General features: G+C 29.2%; 1 protein-coding gene across 1 annotated transcript; it reads left to right on the top strand.

Moving 5' to 3' along the window:
- Nucleotides 1-35: 35 nt before the first annotated feature.
- LOC122269811 (uncharacterized) lies at nucleotides 36-15,971 on the top strand. Its single transcript, XM_087157591.1, has 3 exons — nucleotides 36-157; nucleotides 4,231-4,349; nucleotides 5,596-15,971. The coding sequence occupies exons 1-3, from the start codon at nucleotides 135-137 to the stop codon at nucleotides 10,512-10,514; spliced, it is 5,061 nt and encodes a 1,686-aa protein (XP_087013717.1). The 5' UTR covers nucleotides 36-134; the 3' UTR covers nucleotides 10,515-15,971.
- The last annotated feature ends 7,121 nt before the right edge of the window (nucleotides 15,972-23,092 follow it).

The following is a 23,092-nucleotide window of genomic DNA, read 5'->3' as shown; positions in this document are numbered from 1 at the left end:
ACCATAACCATGACGTAAAAAATATGCTCGTTTGTAATCCAATTGTTTACAATTCAAGTCTAAATATCTGCTTATTTCTTACATGTTTCTGTATTTCGATGATATTTTTTAAAAGAAATATATTTCATTAGGTTATGCTTCACCGGAAAAAATATAGGTATGAAATCTTTTTATTAATTAAAAAGTGATAATTTTCTTTCCATTTATAGTTATATCCATTTTACTATATTTTATTAATGTTTTGTGAATGTAATTTATTAATGTTATTTACTGTTTTTTAGCTCATTACAACGTTATTACTATGAAAAAATAGAATTTATATCGTAGTGTGCGTTTACAGTGCGCTTGTATACTTTTCAAGCACATATTTTTTTTTTTTTTTTTTTTTTTTTTTTTTTGTTGCAATTGTACAGAATATATGATATTAAATTTCAGTTGTTTACAAACTGTTTTTTTATATGCAGGTTATTTCAAAAATTTCAAAAATTTTTTGAATTAATGAATATGCGGCTAAAAAAAAGAAATTTATGAGATGATTATAAATATTCATCTTGACAATGATATTAACATGATCAATCAAAAGTTATCTACTGAATATGTATCAGAAAAACTGAAATTTCATTCCATTCATTAATATATGACTAAATTAGGATTTAAATTTTTGTTCATAGATTCTTTTACGCATGAAAACAAATATGCGCGTAACTCAAATCAATTGAATATATATATATAAAGCTGGGCTTGTGAATTTTTTGACAGACATAATAATAACTGAGTATTGACGAATCATGTTTATCAAGGCCGGGATAGCCTGGTCGGTAGGGCGCTGGGCCCATATCCAAGAGCTCGTGGGTTCGATCCTCGCCGGCCGAAGACTCCCCGTGTAGTAAATGGTGACTGATGCACGTTAAATCTGTCGAGTCTCAAAGTCCTCCATGTTCCCACAACAAATCAATACCTCTGGGGGTACTGATCCAGGAGTTTCCTTGTCTTCTGGATTGGTTCAAAATTACAAGGCTACGGAGTTGAACGTAAGTAGTCGTAAACCCATGAAATTGGGTCGGCTGTTCAACGACGGTTATAAAATAAAATAAAATCATGTTTATCAATAGCCTAGTCATAAAGTGAAATTTTGTTTTATAATAAGCTGCTCTTGAAATTTGTGCAAAACATTTTTAAATAGCCAAAATTGAGCATCTAAAGTTTAAATAATTGACATCTATATATGTCTAATTTTGCTAATATTTACTTTAAATTAAAACGGGTAAGATGCCATTTATAGTTATAACCGGAAAAAATTCCGGATCAAACTACGGTATAAAGTAACGGTACTTAAGGCGCATCCGTGAAATCTAATTTACCGTAAAATATTTTATCATAGTTTTTACAGTAGTGATTCAGTGATTCTAATTTTAATAATTTAATGATGTTGTTGTTCCTAATGGCACTTGCCAATACCAGCAAGCCTGCTTGGTGAAAGCAAGAGTATTTAAAGTAGAGGGTACAATTCTCGTTTTTCAGTGGTGTCATCTATTGCCAAGAATAAGACTTCAGCCACACAGATGTCACAGCCTGTTTATAGGGTGGACCCATTCATTTATCCACAGATCGTAATTTTCACCTGAACCAGAGAACCATCAATTTCCAATTTAGAACCCTTGAAGTTTTATTTGTTATAGGAACATAGAGGAATTAATGGCCCAACAGATTTAACGCTCTCCAGTCACCATTTACTACACTGGGAGTCTTCGGCTGGCGGAGATCGAACTCACGACCTTTTGAACATGGGCCCAACTCCCTATCAACGCTATCCCAGCCTAATTTGATAGTAAAAGTACATTATAAATATAAAGTGCCGTGGTGGCTCAGGGCATAGAGCGTTCGCTCTTCAATGAGGTGAACTGGGGTTCGAATCCCAACGATAACTGGCCGATGCGAATTCCGCACTTGACTTGCACCGACCACAGTGCTAACGCAGAATATCCTCAGCTCTAGACGAATCATAGGTTAGAGTCCCCTTGCCGTCAGGCTAATTGTGAGAGGTTTTCATTGTTTTTCTCTACATATAACGCAAATACGGGTTAGTTCCATCAAAAAGTCCTCAGCGAAGGCAAATTTCTCTTAATACTTGACCCCTTGTCTTCTGGATTGAGTTCAAAATTACAAGGCTACGGAATTGAGCGCTTGTAGTCGTAAACCCAAAATTGGCTCGGATGTTCAGCGACGGTTATAAATTCTAAACATAAAAAAAGGCCTTAAAGAGACTTATGGCAGTCATATATTTTTACTGAAATCATTAATTATGAAAACATAGTGTCAGTAGGTATTGAAGTTAAAACATAAAACTAAAACAAAGTTTAATTTACTCAAGTGGTAAATCAACCAGCTCTAATTGATATAAAGAAGAGCTGGGCATTGTTTCAAATCATCTTGAAACAGAAATCTGTTGATTTCCTTCTTATTAATCTCCTTAAAAAATATTGTAAGTACCTACACCATAAAAAAATCTTTTTAAAATATATACAGTACAACAGTTTACGTTTTTTTTTTCTTCCAATCCTCGTGTGACTATTACACTTTATAAAAAATACGTATAAAGTTTGAAAGATATTTCTATGAAGCAATACCCTAAGAGATCCTATTGAATAAATGAGTACACGATGAAACGAATAAAAGATATTTAATTGCTTTATAAGCTTTGGTCGAATAAAAGAACAAAAACTTCAAGTAATCATACTATACCACATTTAAAAAATAAAACTGTTTCAGAAACTCATAATTTACATCTCTTTTTTCGTTGGTATGTGCTGTTTTATTAGACGTCAATCTTTTACGTACTTCTGTAAGGAATGTTAAAAAAAAAATACTTTTCATAAAAAATCTAATAAAATGTTAAATTCCATATTAGTAATAAACAAAAATTGGGCTCTAATGATCTGAATAATTTCAAATATTTGTCGCATCATCTATCATCAGCAAAATATTCTATAGAACAGATTTGTTAGCGAATGTGAAGCTTTCTCATTGCTTGAAAAATGAAATTTCGCCAACTTACATAGACAGTATGAGTCAAATAATTATTTCGAAAAAATCGAGAACTATTTCTTCATATAATTCAACATATGCTATTATATTGTGGTGACGCGTAGTTATAGATACCGTAAAAAATGAAACACCGATTTATCGCATTTATAAAGTTATTTTGAAATAATAGAATTAAATCTATTTTAATTTGAAAATAATTGTTATAATATATTTACATTATTTCATTTAACTCAAACGAACATTTAATTAATATAATTTTATTTCATATAAATTTTTCAAGGTGTTATAGTTTTGAAGCGAATTAATTTGTCGCTAAAATATTTTTAGAAAATAATGTTTTCATAGAAAGTTAATTATAAGCATTCATCTAACATTTTCGACTATTTTTAACATATCTTTAAAACTTTAATGAAAAGGGTATTTAAATTTTCTTAAATACACGTATTTTAATATAAATTTATGTTATAACTGAAGAAATAATGTTACAAAATCAAAACCTTGTTCAGTTATAAACAGTTATTCGGTTAAGGTTTATCTATTTATTTATTTTTAATTTATTTAGCTGGGTATTTTTAGTAATTTTTAATAGTATTTTCAAAAAGAACCCGCATCCTCAGTGTCTCACTTTTTAATCCATTTCTACCGGAACATGTTACGGAACAAGAAATCTGATATACCGTAAATTTTATAGTAATAATTACCGTAAAATCTCCGAATACCTCTATTTAAATAAATAGTACTGTAAAAATCACGGTATTAACATTCTAAGGTAGAAATGTGTTTTACGGTAAAATGGATTTTACGGATGATACTCCGAAAGCGCTGTTAATTTGTAAAGTGATTTTTTACAGTGTAATTACAATAATATATTATTATTATTTTATAGGGAGCAAATGTTTTAAACGCAATAATGCTTTTTATATATTAGACAAAGACTTTTCTAATGAGAAGAAGGTTATAAATAACTTTGTGACAAATAAACTCGTTTTAAATTTTTTAAATTTCATCTTTACGAAGTTTGAACTAAATAAACCGTCGACATATTTTGATAACAATTTTCTTTTTTCTCGCGCAATTACAATCCTTAATGTGTAGAACACAATGTTATTATTTAAAAAGAGTTTTTTTTTTCAAAAATATACGTTAAAGGTGGTAATTACATAACACCACGTTTGTTTTTTACAGAAACATGCTTCACTTGCTACTAATTCTCTTCAGTTGGCTGTTGGCTGTCTATGGAATTCCAATGTTAGGAAGACATCAACGTCTGAAAAGAGAGCTCAGCATATATTCAGATGATAGACGTAAGACTTTCTTTATTTTTGTTTTTATTTTTCAAAGTATACGAAGTGCTCTCAATATGTATTTTCAATGCGTTCTCCATATGTATTTTTAGAAACGTAGTGTAAAATGTTGTAAAAGAAAAATAAGCACTATCGAAACATGACAAATCACTATTAAAGAAGGAGGGATTTAGAAAATCAGAACTTGTTTAATTACCTCAAAAAGTAGAAAATTGTTGAAAGTCTATGCAAATTGTTTGTTTTTACTTGTTTAAATATGATATATTATGATACAAGGTTACAAAGCATTTACCTAACAGTGCCAGTCCTCCAATTCCTCCCTATGAAGAGTGGGTTGTTGACTTACTTTCTTTTCGCACGTTTAAAAATGTGCACAGCATTCTGATGCTTTTTTTAAGGTAAACTGCCAATTGTCCGTAGAGTTGGCCGGTATTTCTTACACTGATGTTTCTTTTAAGTTCAAAGCCTTGTTGTCAAATGTATTCTAACCCGATATGTCCCACACTGAAGTTTTAAAGGCCAAACTGCCATTTCTCACTATGCTTTAAACCCATTATTCCATACACTGTATTTTTTAAGTGTAAGGGTTATTGCGCGGTATTTCCTAGACTTATACTTTTTCTAATCTAATTGAGTGAAATTTGTAATCACCTTTAGGCAAAAAAAATTATACCAGCTATTAAAGAAAAATGAATGAATATAATAATATAAAATAATTTTCACTCAAAATGTGACAAGCTCGAAGCGTTGAAAGGCTTTTAAATGTTTTACATTTTGTTACTAACAAAAGTATACCATATATTGCGGTGTATAAGACGAGACCATAATTTGATTACGAGATTGAAAATTTCTGGTTTGTCGGGTTTGTAAGTTTATCTATAAGAAAACAAACATGAAAATTTATAAAATGAATACGTTTTATCTCGACTTTCATATCCGAAGTGGTACAAAAACTGGCTTTCTGAAAAATATGGTACAATATATGATATTAGACAAAGTGGCTATTTTCCTTAGGTAGCCATTTCAACAAGTGCCCGCTCCTTATAGTTCCAGATCTAGTCCTATAGAAATCTAAATCATTAATAAATTGTGGTGGTAGATAATCCTTTGATTTTTAGACATCCAGTATGCATTGTTGATTGTTGAGGATCATCCAGTATGCATTGTTGATAGTGCTTTATATTATGAACCAAATCAGTTACAGTAATGCCTCGTCACTAATTTATTTGAACTGTTTCATTTACAGGATGGATGTGTCCTGAACCAATTGAGGGATACTGTCTTTACACACACTTCAAACATGAATGCAATTATCATTCTGATTGCCACGGAATCAAGCTGTGTTGCTATTCTGAATGCACTTACAGGTGTGCTCGACCCCTACCCATTCAAAAGGTAGTCAGGTATGGTATAGAATATTACATATCAGCGGAAGGTAGAGACTTAGATGAATATGATGAGTCTCAGTATAACGATATCGCCAATGAGGAGTTCAAAGCCCCTAAAGAGAAGGTCAAAAAAACTGAACAGCCATCTTTGAAAAATGACGCATTCAATAATGGTTTGAACACTGTTGCAGTTTCTACAAGAATCTATAAAAGTTTCAAGCCGCTTTTAAATTCTGGAAGAATTGAGGACTCCAATAAAATATGTGGGGAAAATCACTCGCTTGATGTAAACATGACATCGAGGCATTGCGCCGTAACCACACCTATAGGGCATTTGAAAATGAATACTACGAAAAAAGATGACGTAACAGAAAGAGGGACATCAGTAAGAGGGAACTTTCATGGCATATTTATGTTGATACGAAAAGCTAATATCAAAGCTACGGAATCTTCTGTACCAAATATAAATACAACAAACTCTATCATAACTTCGACCACGGCGCAAGTAAAAGAGGATAAGAAGAAAAAAAATAAAGTTTCAGAAAATTGGCCATCCACAGATGTAAGCATTGACGACAGACTTAAATTAATTCGAAAAGCTAATTTCAACGAGCAAGGTGTAAAATTATTCTTACCAAATATAACAACGGCACATTCTATTATAACCACATCTACATGGAATGCAAAAACAAATACGAACAAAGAAGATTACACCACAGAGAGTTGGACATTAGCAGAGAGAAACTTTAATGGCACATTTAATTTGATACGAAAAAATAATATCAACGATCAAACTGTAAAAGCAATGTTACCAAATGTAACTAGTACCCAATCTACCGTAACGACATCTACTGGGCCTGGGAAAATGAATGTAACACAAAAAGATAATGTAACAGAAAGTTGGCCATCCACAGATGTAAGCATTGACGACAGGCTTATATTAATTCGAAAAGCTAATTTCGACGAACAAGCTTTAAAGTTATTATTACCAAATATAACAACGGCACATTCTACCATAACCGCATCTATATGGAATGCGAAAACAAACACGAACAAAGAAGATTACATCACAGGGAGTAGGGCATTAGCAGAGAGAAACTTTAATGGCACATTTAAATTGATACGAAAAAATATTATCAACGAGCAAATTGTAAAAGCAATTTTACCAAATATAACAAGTACGCAATCTACCGTAGCGACATCTACAGGGCCTGAGAAAATGAATGTAACAAAAAAAGATAATATAACAGAAAGTTGGCCATCCACAGATGCAAGCATTGACGACAGACTTATATTAATTCGAAAAGCTAATTTCGACGAGCAAACTTTAAAGTTATTCGTAATAAATTTAACAACGGCACATTCTACCATAAGCACATCTATATGGAATACGAAAACAAATACGAACAAAGAAGATTACATCACAGAGAGTAGGAAATTAGCAGAGAGAAACTTTAATGACACATTTAATTTGATACGAAAAAATAATATCACCGATCAAACTGTAAAATCAATGCTACCAAATGTAACTAGTACGCAATCTACCGTAACGACATCTACAGGACCTGAGAAAATGATTGTAACAACGAAAGATAATATAACAGAAAGTTGGCCATCCACAGATGCAAGCATTGAAGACAGACTTAAATTATTTCAAAAAGCTGATTTCAACGAGCAAGCTTTAAAGTTATTCTCACCAAATATAACAACGGCACATTCCACCATAAACACATCTATATGGAATGCGAAAACAAATACGAACAAAGAAGATTACATCACAGAGAGTTGGACAATAGCTGAGAGAAACTTTAATGGCATATTTAATTTGATACGAAAAAATAACATCAACGAGCAAACTGTAAAATCAATGTTACCAAATGTAATTAGTACGCAATATACCACCGTAACGATATCTACAGGGCCTGGGAAAATGAATGTAACAAAAAAAGATACTGTAACAGAAAGTTGGCCAGAATCAGATAGAAACTTCAATGGTATCTTAAAATTGATACGAAAAGCTGATTCTAATGACTCAAACTTAAATTCTTTCTTGCCAGATATAACTACAGCACATTCTACTGAAATCTCATTTAAAGAACACATGAAAATAATTGCGAAGGAAGGAGATAAATATACAGAGGGCTGGCTATCAGCAGATGGAAACATTGAAGGCTTACTTGAAACTATAGAAAAAGCTAATTTGAACGAATCAGCAGTAAAGAAATTTTCCCCAAAAGGAAAAGATATACCAATAAATAATTTGGACAATGTATTTAACTTAGAAAAAGATAGTGATTTGTTAGTTTCGTCTAAACTTAAACCAAGACCCACATCAAAGCACTTTAATAACGCGTCACAGATTAAATTTATAGCCCCTAATCTCTCCGAAAACCAGTCAGGGAGAAATTACTTTGGAATGTTAAATCATACAGATAATTTCTTTCTGGATGACATTAATCAGCCATACGACGAGGTCGAGGCTGGGACTGAAACAGATAACTGTTCAAGGAAAACGTTGGATTCGAATGAATCCTGTTTAAGTCCACGCTTTAAAAACAGTTTAATCTATAACTCTCTTAAGGAAAAGACATTCAAAAGTGTTTTGTTGTGGACAAAAGAACCTAAATTATCTGGAAAAAAGATTGGGAGCTCCAAAGAAATAGGAACTGAAAAAGCATTGAACAGAAAACATTTTTCAAATAAGTTGCTCTCTTATGAAAGATTTAAAGAAAAGTTCGCCGGAAACGGTTTGCAGTGGACAAAAGAACTTGAAGTTGTAACTAAAAACACTGACATTGTGAAAGACATAAAAATGAAAAAAATAGTCAGTAAACCGGATTTTTTTAGAGAGAAATACGAAAAATTTAAAAATAAGTTCACCAAAAACAACTCGGGGGAGACAGAAGAACCTGGAAAATTTATTAAACAAATAGGTAGTATTGAAGAAATCAGATCTGCAAAAAAATTAGATAAACCAGATTTCCCAGACAAATTATTCTCTCATGAAGGCAATATTGAGAAAAGCATAGAATACAACTATGAGCATTTAGGAAGGCTTAATGAAACATCTGATATTAATATAAAACACAATTTCTCAACATCTTCTACCACATTTACAGCTCAGAATGATGCAATAAGTAAGATAATAACAAATGAAAATGAACTACAAGGCAATCTTTGGGGCGATATTATTAATAACTTAAAAAATTTCGAGCAGAAAGAAAATGAATTTAATTTTCAGAAGAAAGAAGTTGAAAATAATAAAACGGAGCTGGAAAAAGAAACGAAAGAGTATGATAGGAATGCTCATAGCAAGAACAACAAATCCATTTTATTATCGCTTTTGAAGGACACTTATTCTATAAAAAGTGATACACAAATGAACACAGCAAACAATGTAAAAAATGCTAGTAATGAACAAAGTACAAACTGGAATGAAATTATAAATCACTTGCAAGAATTTGAAAAACGAGATAATAAGGTTGAAACTGATAATACTTTGAAAAAGTCTGAAAAACAAAATACTAATTGGAATACAATTCTAAATAATTTGCTAGAGTTGGAAAAGCAAAATACAAATTGGAATGAAATTGAAAATATTCCACAAAAGGTTGAAAAAAGAACAAAGTCTTCCTATAGTCACAAAGCTAGTCCAAACAGCGAAAGTGTTGACATAAGTAAAATGCAATCATTCAATTTCCATCCAGAGTCATCGAGATCAACAATTAGTGACAAATGGCAAGAAACAGAACCAAATGTGATTACAAAGAAAAAAGTTCAGAAGAAAGAAATGAGAGTAGATATTAACAAGAGAAATATATCAGAAATTCGTGAAAACTCATTTTCCATGAATAGTGAAAATAAAATGCCTTTTGAGCAGCTAGACGTTAAAGAGAATGAAATCATTTGGGATCCACCGAAAAAAATCATCCATAATCCATCAAATTTCAAAGATCAATCTCGTAAACACCGAATCAATCACGTAAATAAACAAAATTACAGTACAGGAAAACGTACTACACTATCTGATGATTCTAAAGAACTGGATGCGTCAATTGATTCAGAAGAACTGGATGTGACATCTGATTCAGAGGAATTGGATGTGACACCTGATTCAGAGGAATTGGATGTGTCACCTGATTCCAAAGAATTAAATGTGCTGCCAGATTCCAATGAGTTGGATACTTCATCCGACTTTGAGCAACTGGGTGCATCATCTGATTTCGAAAAACAAGAAGCTATAGGAACCATTTCCAAAGAACTACATAAGAAACGAGGAAACAATAATTATTCGTTTTCGGGTATATTCTCCACGCATGAGAAATTAAATAAACAGCAAGGAAGTAGCGATAGATGGTTAGATAAAACGATTGCAATATTCCCTGTAAATAATATAAATTTAAAGAAAATGAATGCGCCATCTATTTCTGAGGAATTGGATGTGACATTTGATTCTGGGGAATTGGGTGTGTCACCTGATTCTGGGAAAGTGGTTGTGGCACCTGATTCCAAAAAATTAAATGTGCCAGGAACTTTTTTTGCACAATCAAATTTTAAACATGAAGCTATGGATGATGCAAAATCATATTTTACCGATGTAAACAAAAAGAAAATAGTTTTTAAATGGAATAAATTTAGAAAAATAACGGAAACTCCATTTATCGGATCAACAGGCATTATTTTTCAATCGGAGAAAAATAAAATAAATAAAAGCGAATTCAAAGACATATTTAATATAATTAAAAACTACGAGGCAGGTTACAAATCATTTTCTTAAAAGTGATATGAAGAATTCTTTAAATATAAAAGATGCAAATTTAATGAAAAATAGAATAAAACCGATTACAATAGGCGATAAAATTTCGCAAACTAATGTATCTTTCAGTAAGCATAATACATAGCTGCCCACTCTACTGGATTTTCCAGTAGACTACTAGATTTTGCCAGTTTCTCCTGATCTACTGATTTAATCAAAATTCTCCTGGTATTTGAACATTTTTAAAAATTTTCTAAAATTGAGTAAGTTTTCTAGAGAAATCCATATGGAAATAGAATTCTTGCACGGATTATTACTAGTTTGAATATTGAGCATGCATTTTACTAATGCATAATGAAGCAAGGCCTCATTTATAAAAATTAGTTTAAAACTTTTTTGTTCTAAAATTATAAGTTTACTTTTATTCAGAAGTACCTTTTTTAATTATTTAAAAATCGTTTAACTATCTTTGATGAATTAAATGCGTATTACTATTCAAAATTATGAGTAAACACAATGTGTAACATTTCAAGTTCATTCAATATTAATCATGACAAGAAAATATTGCAGTTCTTCTCCGTTTTGATGACTATAAAAATCCTTAAAATTCCCCAAGTGTAAAATACTTAGTGCCTTTTGCAACAATTGTCATGAAATTTATATTATTTTGTAAAATCTACTGGAATTTTTCCCATCAATGTTGGCAGCTATGATAATAATAATAAGGATAAACTCATATCAGTAAATGGTACTTTGAGTAGGGAAATATATTTCAAACCTACTGAAATTGTATTAGTATTTACGGATCTCTTAAGAGACCATAAATCTACTCCTTTAGACAAGACAGTTTGATATGATCAAAGAGAGGGCATTTTTAAAAAGGGCAAAAATGATGCGGATTTGAATATTCTTTTAGAGCTTCTCAAAAATGAAGAAATAGCAGACAATTTTAGTGTGATCGATGCAAATATTCTAGGCAAAGAAATAGAACATTTGAATTCAATAAAATCTCTATTAACTACGGATTTATACCTAAAGACTGGAACTATGGGTGAAGAATTACCTATTTCAGGTGGAATCAAAATAATGGAATCTTAATATAAATAATTCCAGCGTAAAATCTACTTAGTACGAAATTTTTTTTTTCCCCACCTGTGTTAACATTGTGAAAATTACCGTATATGAGTTTTTTTGTTCCGTAAGATGCTCCGGCAAAAATGGATTTTACGATAAAAAGTACAGACACTCAGGATGCCGTTCTTTTTACCGTAATTTGATCCGGAATATTTGTCAAGGTATGTGATTCTATATAAAAAAGTCCTCGTTTCATGCAATCAAAACAAAACCAAAATGATCCATCGCATAATTTTTTTGGTGAAAAGTCACCAAAGCTCCTGTGAATTCTCGGTAATCTCGCTTAGTGCATTTTGATTTTCGAAATTAATTCTTATGATGAAGTAAGATTTCGGTCTAATAAATTTCAATATTGTATGAAATATTTTTGTCTTTTTTTATTTAAAATTAACTATTGACTAATCCAAATTTAAAAGAATCCTTTTTAGATCACGGGTACGAAATGAGTCGAATAAATTTATAATTCTGGGAAAGTCTCATAAAACAAGAAGACTAAATTGAAATATAATTAGATATAAATATTTAAAAATATTAAACATTAATTTTGAGATGGTTTTGTTTAATCCTTTCTAAGGCCGTGGTAAGTATACTTACAACCAATTTTTAAAGCCCATTGCGAACTTTTTTACCACTTTCAATTTAGGTTCCCATTCCTGAATGAAATTGGTAACCATTCGATAGTGTAAGAAAACTTATAAAAGTTATAAAATACATAATTCCTTTTGAAGTTTGTAGTATTTATAAAATTTATATTATAAATAACGAAAAATAAAAGTCAATAAGTTCCTAATAGGTCGAGGAAAATATACTTACCACCAAAAAAAAAGAAATGGCATTAAATTTTAGATTCATTTCTTATAAGCTAAATGAGTTCTTTTTTTCTTATATCAATTACTATTCTTACATCAATTTCAATTCCAAAAATACTTTAATTTACCTTTACTGGAAATAAATGGCCTATTAAAGGGTTAATGCTTAAACTTGCTCATTTTTCAAAATGCATGTTTCATTTTAAACTATTTTACGTTTTTCTCTTTATTTAAGACAGTATTAAGAAAGTATTTAAAAAAATTTTTTTCAATATTAAGAAAATTATTCCTTTTTTCTTAGCTTCCAATGTTTTTTTCATATTATAAAAATTTTTTTTTTGACATTTAACATTCCTAATTTAAACATTTTTAAAACATTTTATAACATGTAACCTTAATTTTAATAATTAAATAACATAAATTCATATTGTTTTAATCAAATTACTGAAGTTTAAAAAATTTATTATCATAAGGTGCACAGCGGATTTTTCAACTCCAGTTGAAGATCCGCTTCATGAAGTACAAGAATGACGTCAGACCCTTAAAAAACCCTTTTAAATAGAACATAAATCTGACGTTTTTTTTAACACTTTTCATTGCTGAAAGTTATCACTTGGTATAAAAAACTAAGTTAATGAAAAGCACATAAATTTGCTGATAGAAAATTGTTATAAGGCATTTCATATTGATAAAATAATTGAATTGTTGCTTTTTTTTTTACTTTGTTATAAAGGTATAAAAATTGAGCTAATGAAAGGCATATAAATTTGGTGATAAAAAATTATTTTAAGGTATTTCATCTTCATAAAATAATTGAATTGTTGCTTTTTCTCTTTGGAGAATATTATATTGTGAATTATGGAGAAATGAATGGTCTTTTTGTAAAGTCATGATGCAAAAATTAGCACCAATTTTCATATGTAATTTCACTTAATATTCAAATTTATATGTAATCTAGTTTTAACCTTTTGTTTTTATAGCATACCAAATTATGAATAAATTATGTTTATCTAATGCCATGATTCAAAAATAAGTAATCTTTGTATTTTTGATTACATATATTGTATTGTTTGTATAAAATTTTTGGTACTTGAGTTATGTTTGTATTATAACAGCCTTTGTTAAAAAATGGAAATGTACTGTGTTGTACTGTTTGTGTAATAACAAATTTATTATTGTAATTTCATTTCTTAGATGAGAAAAGTACAGCATTTTTTTTTTTTTTTTTACTTAGGTTTCACTACTGAGCTCAAGATTTATTTCAAATAAAATCAAGATTCATTTAAAATAAAATCAAGATTCATTTCAAAAAATCGTTAAAATTGTTCAATCAAAATAAATGATTAAGTGTTAAAAATAATTTGTCTATAAAATAACGCTTAATTATTTAAACACTTATTATGCATTAAAGAATGAACGGAATTCAAAACTCATTGTTATATCAAATAAAAAATAAATGGAATAAAATACTTATAGTTAAACAATTAAAAGAATTCAACACTTAATGTTATTATTAAATGATAAATAGGATTAAATACATATTGTTGATCAACGAATAGAATTCAACACTAAATGTTATGTGAATTGATAAATGGGATTAAACACTTACTATTGAACAATAAAAAGATTTCAACACTTATTGTTACTATCAAATGATAAATAATTTTAAATATTTATGGATGAATAATGAACAGAATTCACCATATGTAGTTTTTATTAAATGATAAATGGGATTAAATACTTATTGTTGAACAATGAATAGAATTCAACATTTATTGTTATTATTAAATGATGAAGGGGATTAAATACATACTGTTGATTTATGAATAGAATTCAACACTTAACATTATTATGAAGAGATAAATGGGATTAAATTTTTATTTCTCAGCAAATAGAAAGGTTTCATGACTTTTTGTTGTTATTAAATGATAAATAGTATTAAATATTTATGGATGAACAATGAACAGAATTCACCATATGTTGTAATTATTAAATGATAAATGGGATTAAATACCTATTGTTGAACAATGTATAGAATCCAACATTTAATGTTATTATTAAATAATAAACGTGATTAAATACTTATTGAAAAATGAATAGAATTCAATTCTTATAGTTATTATTAAATGATAAATGGAATTGAACACTTATTATTCAATAATGAATGAACTCATTACTATTATTAAACAATAAAAGGAATTCACTTATTATTAAATAGTATATGGAATTCAACATTCAATATTGAATAATGAATAGGTTTCAAAAATATTGTTAAATAGTAATTGACATTCACTATTTAATATTAAATAATAAGAAAAATTCAGTATTTGCTATTAAATAAAAAATGAGAATTTAACATTTACTATTAATTAATAATCATGATTCAATAGCATTGCATAATAAATAGTATTCAACGCTTATTATTAAATAATAGGCCAGTTCCTAAGTAGTTGAAGACGTAAATAATTATAGAAGAGCTGGAAATTATTTTAAAAATTGTGACTTGTGTCTAATATGGCTACTGAAAATTTGTTCCTTAACCCTGAGGTGAGTTTAAGCCACCATCTTGAAAGGGGGATTCAAACATTGCTATCTAGGCAAAGTGCTGTTTCGTGTCTATTTTATTTATTCATTTATTTTTTACCCTGTCGATAAGATATAATAATTCAAAAGTTAAAGTTTTTATGCATAAAAAGTCCAGCAATGTGGTATTAATATAAATAAATAAAATATTAGATCCTATGTACTATTTTACGCTGAATTGCATGAAATTAGAACCACGTCCAAGTGACTAGAAGTTCAAGAATGATGAAAGTTTAAATTATATCATTTTATGCATGAAATATTTAACTTCAAAACTCTTTGTCTCATCGACTTACAATTGTTATCATAGAATTTAGCGTAAAAAAATTCATTAAAAATAATATGTCCCTTTTCCAGATAACGATATTAGACGCATAAATAAATAATTACAAAAATAGTACTTTTTATACGTAGAACTTTTATGATTCTTATTACTTCTAAATCATAAGCCCTATCAGCTGGGTTTTGGTCTCAATATCTTAATTAGTTTAAAAATTCATGGGATCCAATACTTATTTCGTTAGTTTGCACATCCATAAATACCAGAGCTATTAATTGGTATAAGTGCAAAACTGTACTTTTTACACGTAAGACTCCAGGTTATCTAGACCTAAAGTTCTACTGATTTTGTTTTGATTTCATTCGAGTCAGCAAAAAGAAATACGTTACTAGACAAGATAAGAAATAGGTTACTTTATAGGGTTCTTGTCAACAATAAAAGTTTAAAATAAAAAGATTTTGAAAGAGTGCCCTTTAAGCAATCAATTATTTAAAAAAAAATTGTTCTTTGATAAGATATGGTTTTTCAATGAGACGAGACCCAACGAGTCGATTTTGGAACCACTCAGCAGACAGTTTGTTGATACGTCTGATATGAATGTTAAAAATTTAAAATAGAAGATTAGAAAACTATTCAGAATATGTGTCATTCGAATAATAAATTATTTAAGAAATTGAGTTCTTTTATTCACATTTATACGTTTCTTTAATAGATATCAATAATTGGGAATAATTTAATAAATGGACAATAATATGTCAATAATTGGGATCACTCAGAAAGTTCTCTGATATGCTTTACGCCTTATACTAATACAAATAGTTTAAAATCAAAAATTAGAAAACGCTTTTTTGTAAATGGGCTATTCAAACAATCAATGATTTAAGAAATTGTGTTTCTTAATTCATATATGTAATTTTTCTTAATAAAATAAAACAAGTGAAGTAAATTTTGGTACCAACAAGAAAGCTTCTTAATATATCTTATACCTATATTAAAAGTTTAAAATGGAAAACAATTCTAAAAATGCGCCATTCAAACAATCAATGATTTAAGAAAATGTGTTCCTTTATTCATATACAGAATTTTTCTTAATAAAATGAGACGCATCAAGTCAATTTTGGTATCAACCAGAAAGCTTCTTGATATATCTTATACCTATATTTAAAGTTTAAAATAGAAAACAAATCTAAAAAATGTGCCATTTAAGCAATCAATGATTAAAAAATTGTGTTTTTTAATTCATATACATAATTTTTCGTAATAAAATAAGTCACATGAAGTTAATCATGGTATCAGCCAGAAAGCTTCTTGATATATCTTATACCCATATTTAAAGTTTAAAATAGAAAACAATTCTAAAAATGCGACATTTAAACAATCAATGATTTAAGAAAATGTGTTCCTTAATTCATATACATAATTTTTCTTTATAAAATAAGACACGTGAAGTCAATTTTGGTACCAACCAGAAAGCTTCTTGATATATCTTTTATCCATATTTAAAGTTTAAAATAGAAAACAATTCTAAAAATGCGCCATTCAAACAATCAATGATTTAAGAAATTGTGTTCCTTAATTCATATACATAATTTTTCTTTATAAAATAAGACACATGAAGTCAATTTTGGTACCAACCAGAAAGCTTCTTGATATATCTTATACCCATATTTAAAGTTTAAAATAGAAAACAATTCTAAAAATGCGACATTTAAACAATCAATGATTTAAGAAAATGTGTTCCTTAATTCATATACATAATTTTTCTTTATAAAATAAGACACATGAAGTCAATTTTGGTACCAACCAGAAAGCTTCTTGATATATCTTATACCTATATTTAAAGTTTAAAATAGAAAACAATTCAAAAAATGCGTCATTTAAACAATGATTTAAGAAATTGTGTTTTTTAATTCATATACATAATTTTTCTTAATAAAATAAGACACACGAAGTTGATTTTGGTATCGGCCAGAAAGCTTCTTGATAACTCTTATACCCATATTTAAAGTTTAAAATAGAAAACAATTTAAAAAATGCGCCATTTAAACAATCAATATGATTTAAGAAAATGTGTTCCTTAATTCATATACATAATTTTTCTTAATAAAATAAGACACACGAAGTTAATTTTGGTATCAGCCAGAAAGCTTCTTGATATATCTTATACCCATATTTAAAGTTTAAAATAGAAAACAATTTAAAAAATGCGCCATTTAAACAATCAATATGATTTAAGAAAATGTGTTCCTTAATTCATATTCATAATTTTTCTTAATAAAATAAGACACACGAAGTTAATTTTGGTATCAGCCAGAAAGCTTCTTGATATATCTTATACCCATATTTAAAGTTTAAAATAGAAAACAATTCAAAAAATTCGCCATTTAAACAATCAATGATTTAAGAAAATTTGTTCCTTAATTCATATACATAATTTTTCTTAATAAAATGTGGTACCAACCAGAAAGTTTGATATGTCTTATACCTGTAACATAAGTTTAAAAAAGGAAATAGGAAACGATTCGTTAAATGCGCCATGTAAAAAATAAATTATTTAAAAAAAATTGTTCACTTCACATTTTTTTTACGCTTATTAATAGTACACATTTTTCAAGACGAATAAACTTTCGGCTGACATATGGTTGAGCGGAAACAATTTATAGATTGTGTAAATTTTGAAAACTAATTTTATCATGCATCTTCACAAAATATGAACGCAATAAATTTTACGATACTTTAGCATTATAAAACAACACTTTAAAACTAAAAAGTCCCTATGGGCTATTTTTCTTTAAATTAAAAAAAGATACTTTTCCTTAACAATTGAATCATGCTTTGGCACAGAAAGTTTAAAGCCACCTGTTTACTAGACATCAAAGTAACAAAAAATTTAACTCTTTCAGTGCCAAGAGTAAAAGTGACGTAAATCTGACTCATTCTCGGAAGTAAAGAAAAATTTTGGAAAAGAGGGAGAAAATGTAGAAAAAAAAAGAAGCAACAGTTACTTTAAAATAGCTGTAGTTCTTTTCGGTAAGAAGAAATAGCTTCTTGGCCATGAGTAATGACTAAGAACTCTATTTTAAGTTAGCTGAATTGTTTCTTTTTGTCATTATAAGGCTATTCCTTCTAGATACTAAAATAGTTAAAAATTAAAATAATATAAAAGAATAAATCAAAAGAAGTCCAGCCTAAAAAAAATAAATTTAAACTTTATTTATTCTTAAGGTTTATCATTATAAGACTAGTTACGATTTCTGCTCACGGCTCGCATCGACTACAGTGCTGACGTAAAATGTCCTCAGCGGTAGTCGGAACACGGGTTAGAATCCCCTTGTCATAAGGCTAACCACGGGATGTTTTTCTCCTGATATAACGCTAATGAGGATAATTTCCATCAAAAATCTATCAACGAAGGCGAGTTCTTGTCCCAATGTTGAGCTAAAAAGGCCGGGATAGCCTGGCTGGTAGGGCGCTGGGCCCATGTCTAAGAGGTCGTGGGTTTGATCTCGCCGGCCGAAGACTTCCCGTGTAGTAAATGGTGGCTGATGTACGTTAAATCTGTCGGATCACAAAGTCCTCCTTGTTCCAATAACAAATCATACCTCTGGGGGTACTGATCCAGGAGTTTCCTTGTCTTCTGGATTGGGTTCAAAATTACAAGGCTACGAAGTTAAACATTAGTAGTCGTAAACTCAGAATTGGGTCGGCTGTTTAACGACGGTTATAAAATAAAATATAAAATGCTGAGCTAAAAGTTCCCTTATCTTATGAGTTGGGTTCAAAATTACAATGCTTTACCCAAAAATGGGTTGGCCGGTTATAAAGTATAAAACAAAATATAGCTTCAATTATCTCAGAGTTCCGTGAGATCAGGGTAGACATAGTTCAGATTAGTGGGAAATGTACCTTTTTATACCTACAGTCTCAGAAAAATTGGAACATTAAGCGATAATATCAGTACTTTGAACCATGATAGGGCGCGCATGTGCTGCAAATTTAATGAAGTGTTTAGTGGAACCATGTCTTGATTTAAAATGAATCATAGTATAGTATCCTTAAGTTTTAAGAAATAAGAAAATGTAGTTCAACTTATATGACATATTAAGGTTGAAGCAAATTTGAATGGTAATAAGGTTCGATAAACTTCGGCATATGCAGTCTATTCCATAAGAATTGAATATTAAAATAAGAATTAGGTAATTTTTTATGCATGTCATTTTTTCATAAGTATAAATTCTTTAACAAGAAACAAAAAAATATTTTAAAATCAACAATAAGTTACTATCCCTAAAGAAAAAGAATCTAGACTAATAGGTTATATTGAAATTTAATTTACAAAATTATATTTCTCTCATTATAAATAGATGTGTTTTTGTTTTTTTTACTTGAAGAGTACAAAACTGGCATAAGATATGTATCTTTTACGATTTCTAACGACACAATAAACAGAAAAGTAGAACGATGTGCTTCAGAAAGAACAAGCTTTCCTTCATCAGGTAGTTAAAAATGACAATGAGAAAAAAATGCTTGGTAAAGGAAGAAATAGAGGAATTCAATCGACGTAGAGTTGAAGAAATAAATCTCTTCTCATTTCTCCATCTACCCCTTATTTTTGTCATTTCTCTGTTTTTAATTCGCTTTTTGTACATTTTTTCTCTCTTAAATTCTTCAATTAAAAATTATTTGAATAACCTTTATTTGAAAAATTATTTGTATAACTGTTCAAAACACAAAAAGTCAAAAATTCAATAATTGTTCCAAAATTGAACTATATACTGAATAGAATACTTTTAGAGAAAATTGTCACCCAAAGAACAACTGTCAATTCCACAAATGTCACGTATTTCAAGAATACTATCTTCGATATGGATTATACATTTGTTCGAGGAGATGTCAGATATTACTATCGTGACACATCGTCTGAAAATATCAACATTTTTGGACATTTTTCCAATATTCTTTTCTCATTGTTGTTACATTGATAAATATTTCCGTTACCAAATTGAAATTCGTCAATTCGAATCATTTGTCAATTTTACTTCTTGCATATTTCTCCATATCTGAGGAACTATTTAAACGAATCAGAAAATGGACAAACTCAAAATTCATTTTTAAGAAAAAAAAGACGCTGCACAAAAAGCACATTTAAAATCCGTGTTCATTTTCTTAAGTACGCGTTTTGAGCTATATCTGTTATTTATAATACGCATTTTGAGCCATGGCTATTTTAAACACGCATTTTGAGCTATGTGTCTATTTTTTTAAATACGGAATTTTATCTCCATTATTTTAAACGCGCATTTTGTGCTATGTCCAGAATCGAACACTTCCACATGATATATTTTATCTGTTATCAACTAAGCAATATTTTAAGCAATTAAGAAATATTTTAGTAGTGTATTTATCCGTTTAAGACTATGTTTACGAATTCTTATCACACGCATGTGCATTCGAATCGGAATATACCCTCTTTAGTTTTTTTTTTACTCGGAAAGTTTCGATTTAGATTCATTACCAGTTAGTGCTACGTACGTTAAAGTTCATTCCCTGCATTCTAAATTGAATAATATATTATAAAAAATAAATCATGCTTGTTAAATGTAAAAGTGTTTACGACATGTTTAAGTATTTTGATGAATTCGACGACATACGCCGAGAGAATAAACTTTCCAAAAAAAAAAATTGGAAAAGTTTTCAAATGTATTTTCTGGGGAGAAAATTCTTTAAAGTTGGCTAGTTTAGCATAGACTGGATTCATAGGCGTAGCAAGCATAAACGAAATTTTTGAGGAGACAAAAAAAAAATTTCAAATTTTGTTTATTATTTATTTTTAGTGTTTAGAATATCAATATCTATATTAAAACTCTAAATGAAATACACAGAGGAACTTTTATAAATGCCTCTAATTTTAAGATAAATTTTCTGTATTCAACGGAGGAGTTATACTAGTATTTTGGCGATAACCAAAAAATTTCGTTGAATATGACGGATTCTGTAGTGTATTCAGAGCATATTGCAAAACCATGGAAAGTCTGAATTTCAGGTTTTATTTTCTTAAAATTAAAAAAAGTTATGGCAAAATAAACGGACCACCCAGAATAACTTTTGATTGAAAGATCGGAACTTCACGTTCGAGGGCGCAACATTAATCTAGAACTCAAGGGGAAGACCTCAAACATGTTAATTAATTAGTGCAGGCGATATTTTAAGTTACGAAATCAAACAAAAAGTTGTCTTTCTCTGAATAAGCATATCGTTTTTTTCTTTTTTTGCGGTATTCGTATTTTTAACCCCCCAATGAAAGGGGTAGACGCAATCTGGAAAATATAGTTCTCTTACTTTGTCAGGAAAAGCGAAAAAAAAAATTTTTCAGCTACTATTTATTATTTTTTAATCTATTATAAGTCGACAAAATTTTGAATTTTAATGTATACAATTTTTTACGTTATTTTGAAGAACGTAATTTTACATGGTAAATATACAAAAATTTAGCAAAATTGGTCGTATATTTCCTGAGAAATCAAATATTAAATATAAGACATTTTTAAAATTCGAATTCTCAGGAGCTGTTCAACTAATTTCGCATAAATTTTGTATTTTCCCATGTAAAATTACATTCTTTAAAATGATGCAAAAAATTTTTTAACTTACAATTCAATATTTTTTCGACTATTACTTAAAAAAATAAAAAATGTTTACGAAAAATAAGTTTTTTCACGGAATTATATTTGGACATGCAAATTTCATAATTAAGTGCAAAAAAATTTCAATTCGCTTAAAATGTTATCAAGATATAGCGAAATATTGAAAAAATAAAATTAATATAAAGGGGTTCTAACTTTGGATCGCTCTTCTGGCCAAAGAATGGGGACCATATTTCCCAGATTGAGACTGGGAGTCAGAGATCCAAATCCATCATAAAAAAAGGTATGTTTATTGAGAAGAAGTACATTTTCGGGTCTGATTTCGCAATTTTAAATAGCGTTTGTTACTAATTAATTTGCACATTTGAGGTCAATCTCTCGAATTATTAAGATTGAGTCCTAGAACGTGAAGGTCCGATTATTAGATCAAAATCAAAGTTATTCAAGATGGTTCGCTTTTCTTTCTTTTTTCTATTATTTTTGCTCATTGCACAATCCTATTTCAAGGAATAATAAACCAAAAATTCTATTCTTCTCGCGTATCTTATCCGTTATTCTATCTTTCTGGGCGCAGTTTTAAAAAAATAATTATAAAAAAAAAAGAAGAAGAAAAAAAATCCATTTTTTTAAGCGAATTTTCTCGATTTTTTAATTCCTCGTTTTTTTTATTTCTAGACTTTTCAAATATTTAAGGAGATATACTTAAATAAATATTACCTGAAAAATAATATAGTTAAGACAGCTAAAATATGGTAATACCTTTAAAAAAAATTCTGGAGTTATGAAAAATTATTGAGGGGGGACGTACCCCCGTGTGCCCCTTCGACGCTACGCTTATGACTGGGTTAGATCAATCGGTAAAATTCATTCAGTAGCAAAAATTATTTTTATCATAATAATTTTATACGAATTTTTTTTTCAACCTCTTCTTTCACACAACCTTCACCTTGGCAACAAAGTAAGAAATCTGGAAGGATTCATTCTTCCAGAATGTTGGAAAGAAACACATTTCCGCTGATTTAGAAGGCAATAAAGTCGCTGCTTTTTATGTCAGACGCTTGATGTACTATTCTAAAGTTTGCTATATGTTTTCCATGTTTTAGCAAGTCCTTGAACGAGATATTTTTTGAGGTATGTCTATTTCTTTTT

Source organism: Parasteatoda tepidariorum, chromosome 2, assembly GCF_982258835.1.
Source record: "Parasteatoda tepidariorum strain Cologne lab strain chromosome 2, Ptep-v5.0, whole genome shotgun sequence".
Classification (NCBI taxonomy): domain Eukaryota; kingdom Metazoa; phylum Arthropoda; class Arachnida; order Araneae; family Theridiidae; genus Parasteatoda; species Parasteatoda tepidariorum.
The sequence above is the reverse complement of the archived record's forward strand: the minus strand, read 5'-3'. Positions and strand labels throughout refer to the sequence as shown.